This window comes from Zingiber officinale, chromosome 7B (assembly GCF_018446385.1).
Source record: "Zingiber officinale cultivar Zhangliang chromosome 7B, Zo_v1.1, whole genome shotgun sequence".
Lineage (NCBI taxonomy): Eukaryota > Viridiplantae > Streptophyta > Magnoliopsida > Zingiberales > Zingiberaceae > Zingiber > Zingiber officinale.
The window spans coordinates 111,647,785-111,664,779 of record NC_055999.1 but is presented as its reverse complement, the minus strand read 5'-3'; the positions used below and the strand labels follow the sequence as shown (position 1 = coordinate 111,664,779).

The window sequence follows — 16,995 nt, the reverse complement described above, 5'->3', positions numbered from 1 at the left end:
AAGTGGTTGCGAAATAAATTGATCAACTAAATCGTAGAACACGAAGGACGCTAAATTAAAATTGGATCGGGTTCGAACAAAATTCCATGGATAGGCACGAAGATAATGATTATGTTAGCTCAAATCGAGATTAATTAGAGTTATTTGGTTAAGTTATGTTCGAACCAAATTTAAGATTTAAACGGATTCAATTGGTTTAAAATGAATTAAAGTATTTTAAGTAAACCTTCTCTTTCCCTTTTTTTTCTCCCTACGCACATAGCAACCCCCATCATATCGTACGCTGCCACCATGCCTTCGCACATCCCTCTCTTTTCTTTTTCCCTTCCTGTTCTTCCCCATTTCCTTATTCTCATTCTTTTCTCCAAGCGAACCTGTAGTTTTTTTCTCACCTCTTCTTAAGCATAAGAGTTCTCTTTTCTTCTTCTTTCTCTTCTCCAACAAACAAGAAATGCAACATCTTCTATTGCCCTCTTCTAGCAACAAAAGCAACCCTCGTATCTTCTTCTTCTTCTCGTATTTTCTAGATTTTTGTTGCCGCCGCAAGAATAGTCATGTTTTGTCTTGCTTTATTGTCTTTGTATCGTTGCCGAGCTCATCGAAGCTAGTCGAGGTTGCTGTCGAAGAAGGTAAAGCTCTCCTCTTTTGCTTCTTCCTCTCTATCTTCTCTTCTCAATTTTCTCAAAAACAACGATTTTCTTTTTATTTTTCCGACGAGCAGCCCTTTATAAGAAGTTCTTTTTTTTGTCCTTTGTCCTACCATAGCAACAAAAGAGGAGTAAGTTGTTCCTTTCTTCTTTCATATTTCATTAATTGAAGGAGAATCGTAGAGTATAAACTTATTTTATTAGGCTGTTAGTTAGGATAGTTATTTAAATCGGAATGGAGGTCTCATATGTAAGAATGCTAAATATTACGAGGAAGCAAGATCACAAATAATTTCTTGACTTTGAGTCATAGATAAGCTCTGGGGATCGACAGATTGTTATTTCAACTATAACCAAGGGCAAATTTCAAAATTTTTGAATTTAAGTTCGGCTTCATCTTCTTAAATTCGAAATTTAAGCTTTTGGATGGTAAAAATCGACCAATACTAATATTTGGAATTTTCAAAAATTTCAACTTATATTTTTTAAAGTGTTTTTGAATTTTTAAAGTTGGATAATTCAATTTTGTGTTGTATTATTTTTTTTAATTTATTGAATTCGCCCCCATCCATTGAAAATCCTAGCCTTTTAACATGGTAGTCCAGTGAGAAGTTCGAAATGATAATAATAATGCAAGTACTCATAGAATGAATGACAATGGTGATGCAGCTTCTAGTTGTGAAACTTATGTTCCCCAACTCAAACATCAAAACCTTAGACATGTGAGCAAGGTTACACATGCAATCCAAGATGATGAACATAGTTAGAGCTATTAGGAATCAATATTGACGTCAATATATGGTTGACAGACAAAGGGAAGCTCAAGCTTATAAAGATATGTGGGAGAATTTAGTTGAGATTGATTTTGATTGAAATTAATCATGCTCTCATCCTTCTTATTATGACTTTGATATATCATATGGTGATGCATCATATCATAGCTCGGGGACATATGTTTATTCTTATCATATGCATATACTAGTTTCAATTTAAACGGTGTCAATTAAAGTTCAACTTTTAGTGGTGAATCCAGACATATTGATAGACACTTGAAATCAATATTAATATTGTATATCACAGGATAATTATTTGATTTGGGTATTGAAAAATTATAGGATTAATCTAATATATCAATTTTCTTTAAAGAGAAATATATTTATTTACTTTTGTCTAATAATCTTAAATTGTTCAATCGTTAAAAATTTATAAAAAAAATAATACAGAAATTATTTTTAAATAAAACTTACAGACTAAATACATATTTGTCTTATTATTATTATTATTATTATTATTATTATTATTATTATTATTATTACAATATACATTATATTAATAAGGCAAAATCATTACTTTCTTATTTTTACTAGATAATATAAAATTTCCTGTTATCTAAGTTCGTAAATCATATTGACAATTTTAAGTACTTTTGAAATATAAAAATATATCAAAAATTACATTAAATTACAAAAGTCATTTACATCTACATAAGTATAACCTACGTAATATTCATAATCATTAATATAACAATTTGAAGGTGAAGATCATCTTTATGACATGCAAATTCTCGAACTCAATGAAGACTATTTTATTATATACAGTAATAATAAAAATATAAATTTTGAATCCATATTTTTCTATATCTACTGTAAAATTTAATAGATATCAAATATCTCAAGAGAAAATGTCTAAATACGAACTTGGCAATAAACACATGAAATAAAATCAATGAGTATTTATAGCCGGTTGATCCGGATAGGTCGGCTAGAGGGGAGTGAATAGCCCCTGCATAAATCAAAATAAAAAAAAATAATCTTTCTCGAACTTCAACTTAGATTAGTAGCAACAGCATAAAAATAAACAATAAAAAACTGAAAGAAAAATACTCGAAATTTTACTTGATTACAACCGGGGTGGTTGTTAATCTAAGACAATGACAGTACTAGAAAAATCTCCTTCGTGTAGACGGAGAAGTCTCTTACAATCTTTGAACGCTCGGACTATTGCTAGGAAATGAATGTTTGAGTTGATTTACTATTTCCTAGATCCAGGGGCCTTTTTATAGTTTCTGGAAATTCTATCTATAGCTTAAGGGTGCCTCCCAAGGGCATGGAGGGCGCCTCCAGCGAGGCGGCAGCGGATAAAACTTTATCCGCTGCCAACAACTAATTTGGCCAAGTCGAGAGCACCCTCCATAAGCATGGAGGGCGCCTCCCATATGGAGGGCACCCTCCGCCCAAAGATGGTGGAGGCGCTAGTTCGCTTCGAAGGCGCCTTCAACACCTTGTTGAGGGCGCCTCCAGTAGTGTTCTCCAGCTCTTTTCGCTCTCCTGCTGCTCCGATCACCTGGGTGATTGTGACCAACCGAAATAGGACTCACCTAAACCCAATTTTCGGCTTTCTCCTTGAGCATGCTTCCGCTTCGGCTTCTCGTCCCTCGAACGTCGCGTACGTTCTTCTCATCCACCGGTGTACTCTTCCGCGGCCCTCTCGTCCCTCGGACACACCGAGCCCAATTGCTCCCTTCCCATGTCGTCCTTCTCGCTAGCTGCGTCTTCCGCTCGACTTCCTGTGCTCCTAAGCTCCTGCACACTTAGACATAGAGATCAAAACCAAACATAATCTAACCTAACTTGGTTGATCACATCAAAACAACCACAGGGTCCAACAATCTTTCTATTTTTGATGTGCATCAACCCGAGTTCAAGTTAGGGAGACAAACAAACAAGTCGTAATTGTAAAATAAACATTTTAAGCATAAATTTGCAATAAAAGAAATTGCAACATTACATTAATTCAAATTGATTTATATAAAAAAATCGAATTATCAAAAAAATCTTAACTTCCCCTAAACTCCCTAAACTTGTACCTATTCCTCCCACTTTGATCACATAAAAAAAAACAACTGGATAGAAATTTTCAAGTTAAAAAAAAAATTCTAAGTTAGGAATTTTAAATAAAAATATTGAGAATAAAGATTTATGAAATTTTCAAATAATTGACAAAGATTTAAAAACATTATTTTAATTTACATGTTTATCAGTTTGTCAATTAAATACTTAATTCGTTAATTGACTTCCAGGCTGTGGCGAGGCACTAGGCCTTCTTGGTTATTGGATCATCAACCACTTCTAGACAAAGCTTTTTAAAGAATTTAAATATTTAATTTGTCTGAAAGCCGTAAATCCAAAAAATATTTTAATCTAAGTAAAACTTTGGAACCCAATATAGATTCCTTTCTACTGGGTTAACTAAGAATTTGGAGGTACATATCCTTTGAGAATTCTTTTAATTTGTCCCTTGTGATGCCCAATATATCAATTTAATCTACCATAAATTCTTAATTTTGATTTTAGTTTCAAGTATGCATGGTCATTTTTCAATTTCTATTTTCAATTTTTTATTTTCTAATTTTAGATTATCATACAATTCATGTCTTTGCTAAGTTCAATTTTAACTTAGCATTTTTTTTTCTAATTTTACTAGATCTTTAGTAAGAATTTTAATAAAATTAAAGGACTGCTTGGGAGATAGAGCACGTACCTCACTTACCTCAATTTCTGATGCTCCCCCTTCATCGCTGCTCTCTTCTAATGATCCTCCCCCTTCATTTATGCTCATCTTTGAGCTGGTTTCATCTTCCACTTGATGGTTGGCCATTAGGGCTAGTCCTGAGAAGGCTTCGACCTCGGACTCAGAGGATGATGAATCACCCCATGTGACCTTCAGGATCTTGTGTTTGGAGGATGTTGGTCTTTTGTACTTTTCTTTCTCCTTGTCCCTCTTCTTCAATTTTGAGGGGTCATCCTTGATGTACCCTTCTTCGTTGCAGTTGTAACATCTGACCTTCCTTTTTCAGTAATCCCTCTTTGTCTGCGATTTAAACTTATTAGACCGAATAAATTTATTAAACTTCATTACCATAAGAGCTGCTTCATTTTCATCAATTGATTCGTTCCGAGTCTGAATCGTTTGTTCTTACCTTCAGGGTAACATTCTGACTCGATCTTTTTCTTTGTCCTGCACACCGAGATTCGTGTAATTCAAAAGTAGAGAAAAGACTTTCTAAAGTACTTACCTCGAGATCCTTGGATATATAGTAGGAGTCTACTATAAAAACTCATTCAGGTGTTCTTGGGAACGCATTTAAAGCATACCTTTGTGCGCCCCGATTCGTTACCGTTTCTCCGAGGTTTGTTAGTCCGGTGATCAACTCTTTGATTCTTCTGTGTAGTTGTGCTACTACTGACTCTCCTTCCATCCGGAAGTTCGTCAGTTGATTCCGAAGCACATCCCGTGTCGCGAGCTTTGTTTCGGAAGTTCCTTTGTGCAACTCCAAGAACTTTTCCGAAAGCTCCTTCGCTGAGTCATGATCTCCAATCCGATTTACTTCCTGGGTGGAAGCACGCTAAGCAGGTGGAACTCGGCTCGTCTGTTCGCTACGAAATATGCTTGTTCCTTCTTGGTTCACTGATATTCTCCTTTTTCTTCTCCTTGGGAGATTTTTGGCGCTACAAAACCATATTTAATTATTAAAAGAATTTTGAAGTCGGTTTTAAAAAATACCTCCATTCTTTTCTTCCACGATGCAAATTCTCCTTCGAATTTTGGTGGATAGATCGTTGATCCGGCCATCGTCTTGATCTTGATGCTTCAGTCGACGGTTAGTCCTTCTAAGGCAATTGGGCTCTGATACCACTTGTTGGTCCGGGTAGGCCGACTAGAGGAGGGTGAATAGCCCTTGCACAAATCAAAACAAAAAAAATAACCTTTCTCGAACTTCAACTTAGATTAGTAGCAACAACATAAAAATAAACAATACAAAAACTGAAAGAAAAATACTCGAAATTTTACTTGGTTACAACCGGGGTGGTTATTAATCCAAGACAATGACAACACTAGAAAAATTTCCTTCGTGTAGGCGAAGAAGCCTCTTACAATCTTTGAACGGTCAGACTATTGCTAAGAAATGAATGCTTGAGTTGATTTATTATTTTTTAGCTCCAGAGGCCTTTTTATAGCTCCTGAAAATTCTATCTATAGCTTGAGGGCGCCTCCAGCGAGGCGGCAAAAGATAAAACTTTATCCGTTGTCAATGACTAATTTGGCGAAGTCGAGGGCGCCCTCCGCCTGAAGATGGCGGAGGCGCTGGTTCACTTCGGAGGCGCCTTCAACACCTTGTTGAGGGTGCCTCCAGCAGTGTTCTCCGGCTCCTTTCGCTCTCTTGCTGCTCCGATCGTCTGGGTGATTGCGGCCAACCGAAATAAGGCTCACCCGAACCCAATTTCCGGCTTTCTCCTCGAACAGGCTTCCGCTCCGGCTTCTCGTCCCTCGAACGTCGCGTACGTTCTTCTCGTCCACCGGTGTACTCTTCCGCAGCCCTCTCGTCCCTCAGACGCACCGAGCCCACCGGCTCCCTTCCCGTGTAGTCCTTCTCGCTAACTGCGTCTTCCGCTCGACTTCCTGTGCTCCTAAGCTCCTACACACTTCGACACAAGGATCAAAACCAAACATGACCTAACCTAACTTGATTGGTCACATCAAAACAACCACGAGGTCCAACATAGCCCACACGAATTAGCCTAGTTGATAACTATAGGTGGTTGCTCCAATAGATCTTTGGGTCAATTCTGGATGCAAAATGTTCCATTGGCGTTTGATCTCCCCATGCTTGGGCAATACACCCCGTAATTACTTGTCTGTATCTAGCCGGGGGCCGATGTTATGAGCATTTATAGATTACCAAAAAAAGAACATTTATAACAATTAAATATCAATAAAAATAATTTTTCAATTAATATATAAAAAAAACAACCCAGTGCACTTTTCAATTAATATATACTAATTAAAAAATAAAAATATTAAAACCATATCAATATAGCATGATATTGAAACTGTATCATTCTGATCCTAAATCAAAATTTCAACACAGCTCAAAATTTTAAACCAGGACTTGAACAAGGTGGGGCTCTCGACAAGTTTCTTACAGGAACGGGCAGATATAAACAAACATCACATATTGAAGTACACACTAAAGAAGGAAACTATGACTAGGTAATTAGTGTGAGAATAATGGCTTAAATTAATTATATTGCTCAGAAAGTTCAATTGTGTCACTTCTTTTTTGATGAAAACTTCCAAATTGGATTTGAGGAAAGCTAGTGTTAGGTTTAGATTACATTTGAGCATGACCCAAGTAAAACCAATAGAATTAAAGGATTATTTAGTATAAATACTTATTAATAGGGTTTGGATGGTTATTTTGCTGTAAAACAACTTAATAGAGAGGGTGGAAAGAAACAAAAGAACACAATGATGGTCAGCCTAGCAAGAGAAAAGATGGTGGGCTTGGTAAGAGAAAGCTACACAAGGGCTTATTGTTTGATAATCAAGATAAAGAAAATTAAAAAAGAAGAGGTTCTCAACAGTGACAACACATCACCATAGTGGAGTTTTGGCAAAAGAGGTAGGATTATGCAACCCTTCCTTGATACCCCATTAGGTGTCATTATTCTCTTCAATTTAATCATAACCTTATCATTTCTTTGTTGAAAGTCCTTTGATTCATTGTTGTTCTATCGCTATAAGAGTATCTGGTTCAACAGGAAATTAAGCAGTACCTTCAGGCATCAAAATGACACATCCAATTAAAAAAGGGTAGAAAAGAACCCTGATATACCTTTATGGTCTATCATGAATTTGCTGCAGACCAACAGTTGTACTCATTTTCTACCCCTGATATACCTTTATGGTCTATCATGAATTTGCTGCAGACCAACAGTTGTACTCATCCATTCTTATAATGAAGGAGCTTGAACTACGTTTGCCGCCTCCACCATATGCCTGCAATTTCCAATGCAAGGAAGGTATTTATATTGTAAATTATACATTGGAAGGTGATCCAACAGTTAAATGCCATTGGTTGTCTCTTCTTACCTTAGCTATCTCTGAGATATCAACGGTAGGGTCAGTAGTCCTCAAACACATTTTCAAGTTCCGCTGTTTCATGAACACTGCAGCTCCTATTGGCCTGAATGCAAGGCATACACAATTTGTTATCAGAATCAGCCAGAACATTTTGGCATGTAGCTAGGGGAAATTAATCTTTAGTGGAAGCTCAGGTTTATTTGAATTTGATTTATTAGGGTTAAAACTGGCTTCAAATATCACAAAATTTGCATAACAAAAGCAACCACATGGAGACAAAGGAAGTTCCACTGTATCATAGAAAATTGTTTCTACTTTATATTCATTCAGTATTCAATTAAATACCTGTTGTCAGAAACTAGGTATGATGTTTATCAAAATGTAGGGATAAATACAATATTTTCACCTTAAACCAGCTGCTGCACTTCTTCTACTAAGCTCAATACAGATTTCATGACTTAGATCTTCATTTCCATCAGCCCGTACAGCCTAACATTAACAGGAAGAAATTTTTAACACTTTAAGCAAGGAGAGACATTTTGAAGTTTAGGTTGAAGTTCACATGGCAGTAGTAGCATTCTGTTAATTGAGAATACTTGAGAAATGCTGTAAAAAAGATAAAGATAAAAAATTCTTTAGGCAGTAAGACATCTAGGCTATAGCAAGAATGCACTACTAACAAATAACATGCCACTTCGGTAAATATCCTGCATAAGAGACCAATAGTTGAAGTTATTCATTGAAGTTCTCTAAAAAGAGGCAATTCTAAATAGTCTATCAAAATGAACAAGCTCAAAAGTGCCCTCTGATAATAATCAACATATAGCAGTTGTATTGCAAATTATGTTCCATTTAAACAGTTAGTGGAATTAACATTAGTTTTTTGTTGTGATGTAACACCAAGAACCAATTTCCCAGAGAAAAAAAAACTCATAATTCAAATATCAGGATGTCATTAATTAGAAAATAATGTAAAAAGAGCAGTTGAGATCCTATTAAAAAGTTCAACTATGATTCATATTATAGTAAACAAATACCTAGTTTCTAAATAACTTAATCAAACTTGTACAAATTCTCTAAACAATATTAAAATCACCAAACTTGATATGACTCAATCAAAATAAATCTTACAGCCTCTAAAAATTAAAATATCCTGATTAAAAAATTTCAAATTTCATTTCTTTAGTTGCATCATTCTCCCTCTTCCCTTTTCCAAAAGAGACGACCAGCATCGCCTACTTCTGCTGCCAAGGAAGGAAGAAGTTGTCTTCACCACCTTCCCACCTTCTAAAGGAGCTGACTGGCACTAGATTCCATAGACATAACCCCTTTCCTTTTGTTGAAATCAATTCGGAGGCAGCTCTTGTTGTCTCCCACAAAAAGATATCATCCGTGGGTCTGAAGTTCATCCATCCATGCTTCTGTAGATCATTGTTGCTTGATTGCCAGCAATACCAATTGCATCCATCATTGCTCCATCCTACCTATATCAACAATCAGAAACCTTCCTCCCTGATCAACTGGGCATTGTCATCACTTGCAACCCACATTACTTGAAGAGTGCTCTATTAAAATGTATTTTATTTCAAAATCAAGGTCATCTTTAAATTTTGGAGTACTCTAATGCAGAAGAGACAGACTCTCCTATAATGGGTGATCTACATCTGGATATTGTGTTCTTCAAGGAGGTAACTATATTTCTTGGAAAAGCAAAAGCAAATAATGGTTGCAAGTCAAAGTGTGGAATGTAAAATATAGGGTCATTACAATGGGTAAGCATATGATGACCAAGTTAGGATACACCCCCATCGAGTCTCGCATTCATGAGAGAACAAACATATAATCATTGATTGTCACCATAGTTTAAATTTCAAGCCGTATAATAATTTCGGTTTATGACTGAAATGATATGGTTTCGGTACCGTATCGTGCAGATATAGTTTCGGTATTTTTTAAAATATAAAATATATTAATAAAAAAATCCATGGGGGTCGTGCGACCCTTCCGCCATGCCCACGAGAGTCGCGCGACCCTTCCACGACAGTTGTGGGGGTCACGTGACCCCTCCACCGTTCTCTACGTCGTACCGATCAGCACAGAACGTAATGTTTCGGCCGTACCGCTTGTAGAACATGAGATTTTTAAACCATGATTGTCACTTCATCAGAAGGAAAGTACAATTTAATGAGGTGGATACTTTTTTATTAGTTCTAATAATCAGTTTGACAAAATTGTTAAGAGGGTCTAAAGTTGAATTTCTGCAACATATTTGAATTAGCTTAAGGGGCGTCATAGACTCACCTAAAAATATTTAAGATGTAGGAATGTAAATGTAAAGATTCATATTCTCAATATAGGTGGGTAGGTAGGTACATATAATTCCCACTTACTCGTAACAAGAGCAATTTACAAAGGGATGTATCAAACAAAACAATTTGGTATAAAGTTGTTCAAAGTTTATTCTGCTTGCTTCTCTACTATTAAGTGTCATTTAGAGCCTCATGTTCAGAATCATCTTTAATTTTGGAGATATTTCCTAATTCCTTTTAAAAGCTCCTTCAATCAAGTTGCTGTTGACTAATCAACTGAGGCAAATGTAGCTATAACCATCTTCCTCATGTTTGTGCAGATACAAAGGATCAACCAAAACAGGTACTGAGTATGCATAAAACTCCAAACTTCAATTTTTCAAAACATGTAAGCTTGACCAAAATTGACAATTGTCAGGTTAGCACATAGACAAGATTCCTTTGCTGGTAGCTGAAATGCAGATAGGAATGAATATGTCTGGCAAGTATTTCATGCAAAATTCTTCTAAACACAGTTTTTTGGTGTAATATATAAGGATTCCCAGTGTAATAATAACAAAGATCAATTGAGGTCTAACTTATGCTTCCAATATTTGAAAGAGGAAAAGAAAAATCCTTGTTCAAATGTATGCCTAAGACAGTCCTTTTTTGCTTCTCACTTCGTGTGTGTTTATTAGAAACCAAGGAAAGGAATTAAAAGAGTAACAAAGTATCAGATATGCATTTTTCTGTTGCATAGACCATATGATCTAGCTATGAAAGAAACTTATATGAGAAATTCATTGCAGTAGACCGACAGGAAGAAGATGTTACCAGGCACTCTCCATAAAATCCTCTTCCCAACTGAATCTTTAAAGCCTTTTCCAGCAACTTACTGGCTGCATCTTCACGTGACCGAGTATACAAATTTCCCTTGGCAATCAAATCTGCAGAATTAAGCTGTAGGAGCTGAGAAAAAAAAACAAATTATAAAGACCTTAAAAGATAAAATATACATATAAGCGAATAAGAATTATCTTAACCTGCTGAAACACATACGGATTGGTGATACAATTCAGTTTTGCACGCTCATCCCTAAGTCCAATGTCGAATGCTTTGGTATCAGGCATCCTCCACTGGCAAAGAGCAGCATCTTCTATATAACTTAAGACTGATGCAACACGTTCTTCCTGTTCTTGATTCAATAAGTTTTCGGCATCATCCTGTTACATTGTATTAAACCAGCGAATCTCTCTCAGCAGTACTGATGTTACAATCAGTTTGACATTCTATATTTAAAGGGCCGAGTAGATAAATGGAACAAATAACTAATGGAACTAAATGATTACGGGGAAAATTGAGCAAGTTTTGGTAAAGCTCGCTGAAAAATTACATGCAGAAGAGCAAACATGCGCTAACCTGAGAAGAGTTCCTCTCAGAGAACTTTTTGGAGAAGTAATCGTAAACAGAACGGGCGCTGCATTTCTCAGTGTCAATGTGAAGTTCCAGATTGTCGGGACGCTCTCTTTCATGTAAAGTCGTTCCCAGAGAAATCTCCCGGTGATCAAAAGCTATAACTCTGAAACGATTGAACATTTTCCCATTGTAGATACAATTTCCATTAACAAAAAGGGAGTGATTACTAGGGACAGGGTAAAGAAACAATCTTTCTGTGAAGTCCCAGTACCTAGGAACGATATGCGACAGCTCTATTGCAAAGCGTTTGGGCCCGACGAAATCGAGGAGGTAACACGTCTCGAAAGCTCTGGCCTCGAAGTCTTCCACTCTATCAAAAAAAAAAAAAAAACTATTGGTTGAAAAGGAGGAACTAAGGGCGAGACCAGGCTTGGCTGCACTTACAAGTTCCAAGGGTTGCCTACCTAAAAGGCTCGACAGAGGAGAAAGGCAGGACGAGGAACGGTAGGCGAAGGCGCGAGTGAAATAAGTGGGCATATAGGGCGGCGAAAGCACCGGAAAAAGATGGATAGTTGTATAGGACGAGGTGGGATCGGATGGCGGCGGCCGAGGGTGATGAAGAGTCGCCGGCGGTTATAGAAGGTGGTCGGAGGGCATCCAATGCGGCTTGCGAACGAAAACATCGGTGAGGGGACGAGGGCGGTGGAACGCCTCGCTTCAGAAAGGCAAGAGATGATCGGAAAACCATCCGTTTACGACGAACGCGCCGACGCACCGAAGCAAACTCTTCAAAAGGGGGAAGAAAATATGCTCAGCTACACCTACATAAAATATAAATTTTTAGAAAAATAAAATGTCAAATTAAAAAATAAAGATTTTGGGGAAAAAAAAATAATGTTAAAATAACAAATGAGTATACAAGATAAATTCGATAACCTTATTCCATAATCTACTAAAATGTTTTAAATTAATCACTTTAAAATTTTCATTAAACACAAAACATTTTTTTTAAAGATTGAGAAAATTCACACAAAGGCTTCTATTTGATAAGTATAATAATTTAAATATGCAACATTTTGCTGAAATGATCAATTTAAAAGACTTGAAGTCTATGTAAACATAAGTGCATTCATAGTCATTGAAGTTTTTAGAGCTTCTTTATAATTTTTTACTTCCACCTTATATATATCTCTCTCCTAATTAAAAAACACCTCTAGTTTTATATTTAAATAAAAAAAATTATATTAATTAAAAAAGTGAAGAAGTCATTATTTGCTTTTTAGTAAATATTAAAAGAATATTTTAATAAAAACAAAATAAAATAAAAGGTGAAGAAGCGACTATGGGAGGGAGGAAAAACCTACCTCCACTACACTATGGGAGGAAGATTTTTTAAAGTTGTCAACTCACACTATGGATGTTCTAAGTGTTTTCTCGTCTCGATATTTCGATCAATCTATTTCTAGGTCAACACAGAGAAGATAAATTACGGATGACTACTATTTATTAGTATAAGTGGTAAGACATGGGGGAGATATGCTCGGACACATAGAGTTTTGATCCCAAAATCTCATGTGGCAACACTCTATGTCTTAACCATCGTACCACCCCGAGAGGACCTAAATAATCGATTTTATGGTGGCAAAAGATGAATACACTCGCTTCTAGCACCCCTATCAATTTGTCTCAGGGTTAATACGGAGGAGGTTGATAATCGATTTTATAATTATATATGAAGAGATAAATTGATAAATTATGGTTGATCAATATGAAAAGAGTTTTTGTTCCTTTAATTTTGTCAAAATCTGAAACCTTGTCCTATGATAATGATTCTATTTCACGCTGGCCAATTCTATCCTGTCTCATGCTTCAGAGCACCCAAGGACTATAAAAAATTAGAAGAATTAGATTTTTAAAACGTAGATTTTTTTTTTTCAAGGTCTCTTTAATTACGCCTCTTTTTATAACTTTCAAACCAAAAAGCTACACACAACTATTTTATTCGATTGAAACACAAATTATAGAAGCCTTACTTTATAACTACTAGTTTCCTCAACACTTGCTTAGTTCGCTCAACATAATTCAGCCAACTCAAATGACTTACAAGCTTATATGCCAACAAATACTATCTCTAGACTCTAGTTGACTCGAATTACTTTAATTGAGTCATATTTAGATCAGTTAACTAAATTAGGTTGATTTAACTCGATCGACTATGATGGTAAATTTATCTATCAAACAAATATATTTTTATTTGACTCAAAATTCAATAGAAAATATAATGAGAATAGTAATTTTTTTAGCACGAATACATTTAAAAAAATATAATTCATATATAAAAGTTTGTTAATCTTAATATAATGTATCAAATTGATGTTTAAAGATATAAATATAATTAAATTGTCAGGGGTTGCTTGTTTGGAGGATTTGGAATGGGAATGAAATGAAATTTGGTGCTTGATTTCCCATTTTATTATTATATACAATCATTCCTATTACCTATCTCATTCGCTTATCCGAAACAAACAACCCCTGAATATATATGATCTTATTTAATATCATTCCGAGTTTTTTATATTTATCAACCGATTAAAATCGATTGATAAAATTAGATTATATATGTTCTTCTAAGGGGGCGCTTGGTTCGGGTAAGGGAATGGGAAAGAATATGGGAATGATTGCAAATATTAATGAAATGAGAATAATACTCATATCCCTCATATTACTCGGGAATGACTCATTCCTTTATTTAGAGGAATGAATCCGTGGATCCCACCTTCATTTCTCCAAATCAAGCACAAGTTTAATTCCATTCCTATTCCAAACCCCCCAGATAAACAGCCCCTAATTATACTTTTCGGTCGCTAAGTTTTCCAGGTAATGATATGTGTTTAAAAAATCCTCTCCTATTCGATACCAGCGTTGACATTCTACAGTCAGCGTACCTCTGACCTTTACGTGGGTGCATGTTGCTGTTGTAGGTGTTTAGAAGGAAGGAAATAATAGCAGTGAAATGACTACGTGATTCCAACTCCTAAACTGAGTCAACCATGCCGACCTCCGAAGTTTCCTCCACCCTCTTCCTCTCTCCCATCCCTTGAGCCATTTTCCTCTCCATTTTGGGCCCTTGCATCTCTCCTAACCATTGACGATAACGATTCATCTCTTTTGTCTTCCTCGGCATGATAAGAAGTTACCGTTGACGACAACCTCAGCTCGAGACGCCTTTCATGGAGAGACTTCAATCGTTCCCTCAACAATTTGGCCTCGAAATTGTACGCAAAGTCGATCGCAGACTTTCGTTAGCAAACTTCAAGCTTGACAAGTACGAGAAGGATAAGGCGAGATTGCAACACGACAAGGTCAAGTCGATAGAGGAAAAAGGTGAAGAGGTTAATGAGGAGGAGGAGGAAGAGGAGGAGGAGGAGGACGGCGGTGTCGCTTCCCTGTGCGCCGAAATAGATGATTTTGCTGGCAGAGTTGTCGAAGAGTCGCCGGAGGCGCCGTTGGTGTTCCCTCAATCCGCCGTCAAGAAGTTTCTTGACCTCGCGGAGGAGACGGTGGAGAAGCATGAGTCCGGCGAGTTCGGGATATTGGCGTCCCTCGAGAATGGCGACCTCAGCCTTTTCAACATCGTCGATCGCTTGGTCAAGCTGACGTCGGTAGCGGGGGATTTCCCATCGGCGAAAACAGAGCGCAAACGGGCGATGAGCCGCGCCGGCTGCGTCGTCCACAGGGCGATGTGCTTCCTCGAGGACGAGCTGTATATCCTCCTCGATCAAGATCCTAAATTCAAGGTCGACCCGAACAGCACCCGATCCAAGAGCAAGCGTCCGCCCTCCTTCGACCGCAACTCCGACTCGGCGGACCGGTGCTGCGCCCTTCCCTCGCCGGAGTCCAACTCCTTCCACCTCGCGCCGGAGATGTTCGAGAGGCTGTGCCGCATGGTGGGATCCATGTTCAACGCCGGGTACGATACGGAGTGCTGCCAGGTGATCGCGGTGGCGCGCCGGAACGCCTTCGACGCTGGCCTGTCCAGCCTCGGCTACGAGATGCTCAGCATCGACGACGTGGTGCGGCTGCCGTGGGACTCGCTGGAGAGAGAGATCGCCACGTGGATCCGAGTGTTCCGGCAATCCGTGGAAGTCGTGTTCCCCCGTGAGCGGGATCTCTGTTTCTCCGTCCTCGCCGGCCAAGAACCCATCGCCCAAACCATCTTCTATGACCTCGTCCGCGGCGCCACCATCCCGCTGCTCACCTTCGCGGAGGCCGTCTCCATGACCAAACGCTCCGCGGAGAAGCTCTTCAAGGTGCTCGACGTGTACGAGACTCTACGCGACACGCAGCCCAAGATCCACGCGCTCTTGCGATCAAGGGCGTCGGAGGAACACAGCGAGGCGGAGCCGTCGTCTGCGTTGGACGATCTCGAGACAGAGATCGCGTCGTTGAGCGCCCGACTCGCAGAGGCGGCCGTGGCCATCTTCTCCGAGCTGGAGAACTCGATCAAGAACGACGCCGCGAAGACGCCGGTGCCGGGTGGCGCCGTCCACCCGCTCACCCGGTACTTGATGGACTATCTGAAGGACGCGTGCGAGTACAGGGGCACGATGGAGAACATCTTCAGGGAGCAGAAGAATGGCGGTAACAACAACGACAACCAGTTCGTGAGCCAATTGATGGAGGTGATGGAGATGCTGCACGCGAACCTGGAGGGGAAGTCGATTCTGTACAAGGACCCGGCGCTGAGCAGCATCTTCCTGATGAACAACGGCCGGTACATCATGCAGAAGATAAAGGCGTCGTCGGAGGTCCACAAGCTTCTGGGGGACGTGTGGAGCCGGAAGAGATCGACGGAGTTGCGGCAGTACCACAAGAACTACCAGCGGGAGACGTGGTCGAGGGTGCTGGGGTGCCTCAAGGACGAGGGGCTGCAGGGGAAGGGGGGAAGCGGGGTGGCGAAACCGGCGCTGAAGGATCGGTTCAAGAGCTTCAATTCCATGTTTGAGGAGATCCACAAGGCGCAGTGCCTGTGGGTGGTCAGCGACGAGCAGCTGCAGTCGGAGCTGAGGGTGTCGGTGTCGGCGGTGGTGGTGCCGGCGTACCGGTCGTTCCTTGGGAGGTTCGCGCAGTACCTGGACCCGGGGAGGCAGACGGAGAAGTACATCAAGTTCGGGCCGGAGGAGCTTGAGAATTACATCGACGAACTCTTCTCCGGCGACCCTTCCTCGTTGGTTGGCCGGAAGAAATAATGTTTATTAGGTTGATCGAAGCCAAACTTGTTGTAACAAAGAAACACTGAATTTTAGTAATTCTCAGCAAATTCATTTTTTTAATCTATTTTTGAGGTATAAAAAGTGCTTTGAGATAAACATATATGACATGATAATAACAATCATTCGATTAAATGATTAATTACATGTAATTAGGACAAAAATATATGATAATGATTATTACAAGAGCTCATACTTTCATGCTAGTCTTCAGGTACAAAATTTAGTTCACCATATTTAATCTGTACTTAATTGTTAGAGGAGTTTAATTGTTAGGGTGGTTTTTATATATTTGCTATGATCTTAAAATATTTCTGAAAGTGTTCAATAACGTGTTCGAAAGTGTTGACAATTGAGCCAAGGCTGGTTCAAACTCGGCTCGACTCATTTTATGCTAACTCGATTCGAGCTCGAGTTTAATTGAGCTTGTAAATTTGAGGTCGAGTTCAG

General features: G+C 38.6%; 2 protein-coding genes across 2 annotated transcripts; one reads left to right on the top strand and one right to left on the bottom strand.

Annotated features, from left to right (window-relative positions):
• Positions 1 to 7,163: 7,163 nt before the first annotated feature.
• On the bottom strand, positions 7,164 to 12,088 carry LOC122006926. The gene is made up of 8 exons (XM_042562623.1): positions 11,740 to 12,088; positions 11,547 to 11,645; positions 11,279 to 11,438; positions 10,903 to 11,082; positions 10,694 to 10,828; positions 7,978 to 8,060; positions 7,581 to 7,674; positions 7,164 to 7,487 (listed from the first exon to the last, which is right to left on the bottom strand). Exons 1-8 carry the CDS (start codon positions 12,021 to 12,023, stop codon positions 7,401 to 7,403), a joined length of 1,122 nt encoding a protein of 373 aa, XP_042418557.1. The 5' UTR covers positions 12,024 to 12,088; the 3' UTR covers positions 7,164 to 7,400.
• Positions 12,089 to 14,505: 2,417 nt separating this feature from the next.
• LOC122004676 (exocyst complex component EXO70B1-like) lies at positions 14,506 to 16,524 on the top strand. Its single transcript, XM_042559526.1, has one exon. The coding sequence runs from the start codon at positions 14,506 to 14,508 to the stop codon at positions 16,522 to 16,524; it is 2,019 nt and encodes a 672-aa protein (XP_042415460.1).
• Positions 16,525 to 16,995: the final 471 nt, after the last annotated feature.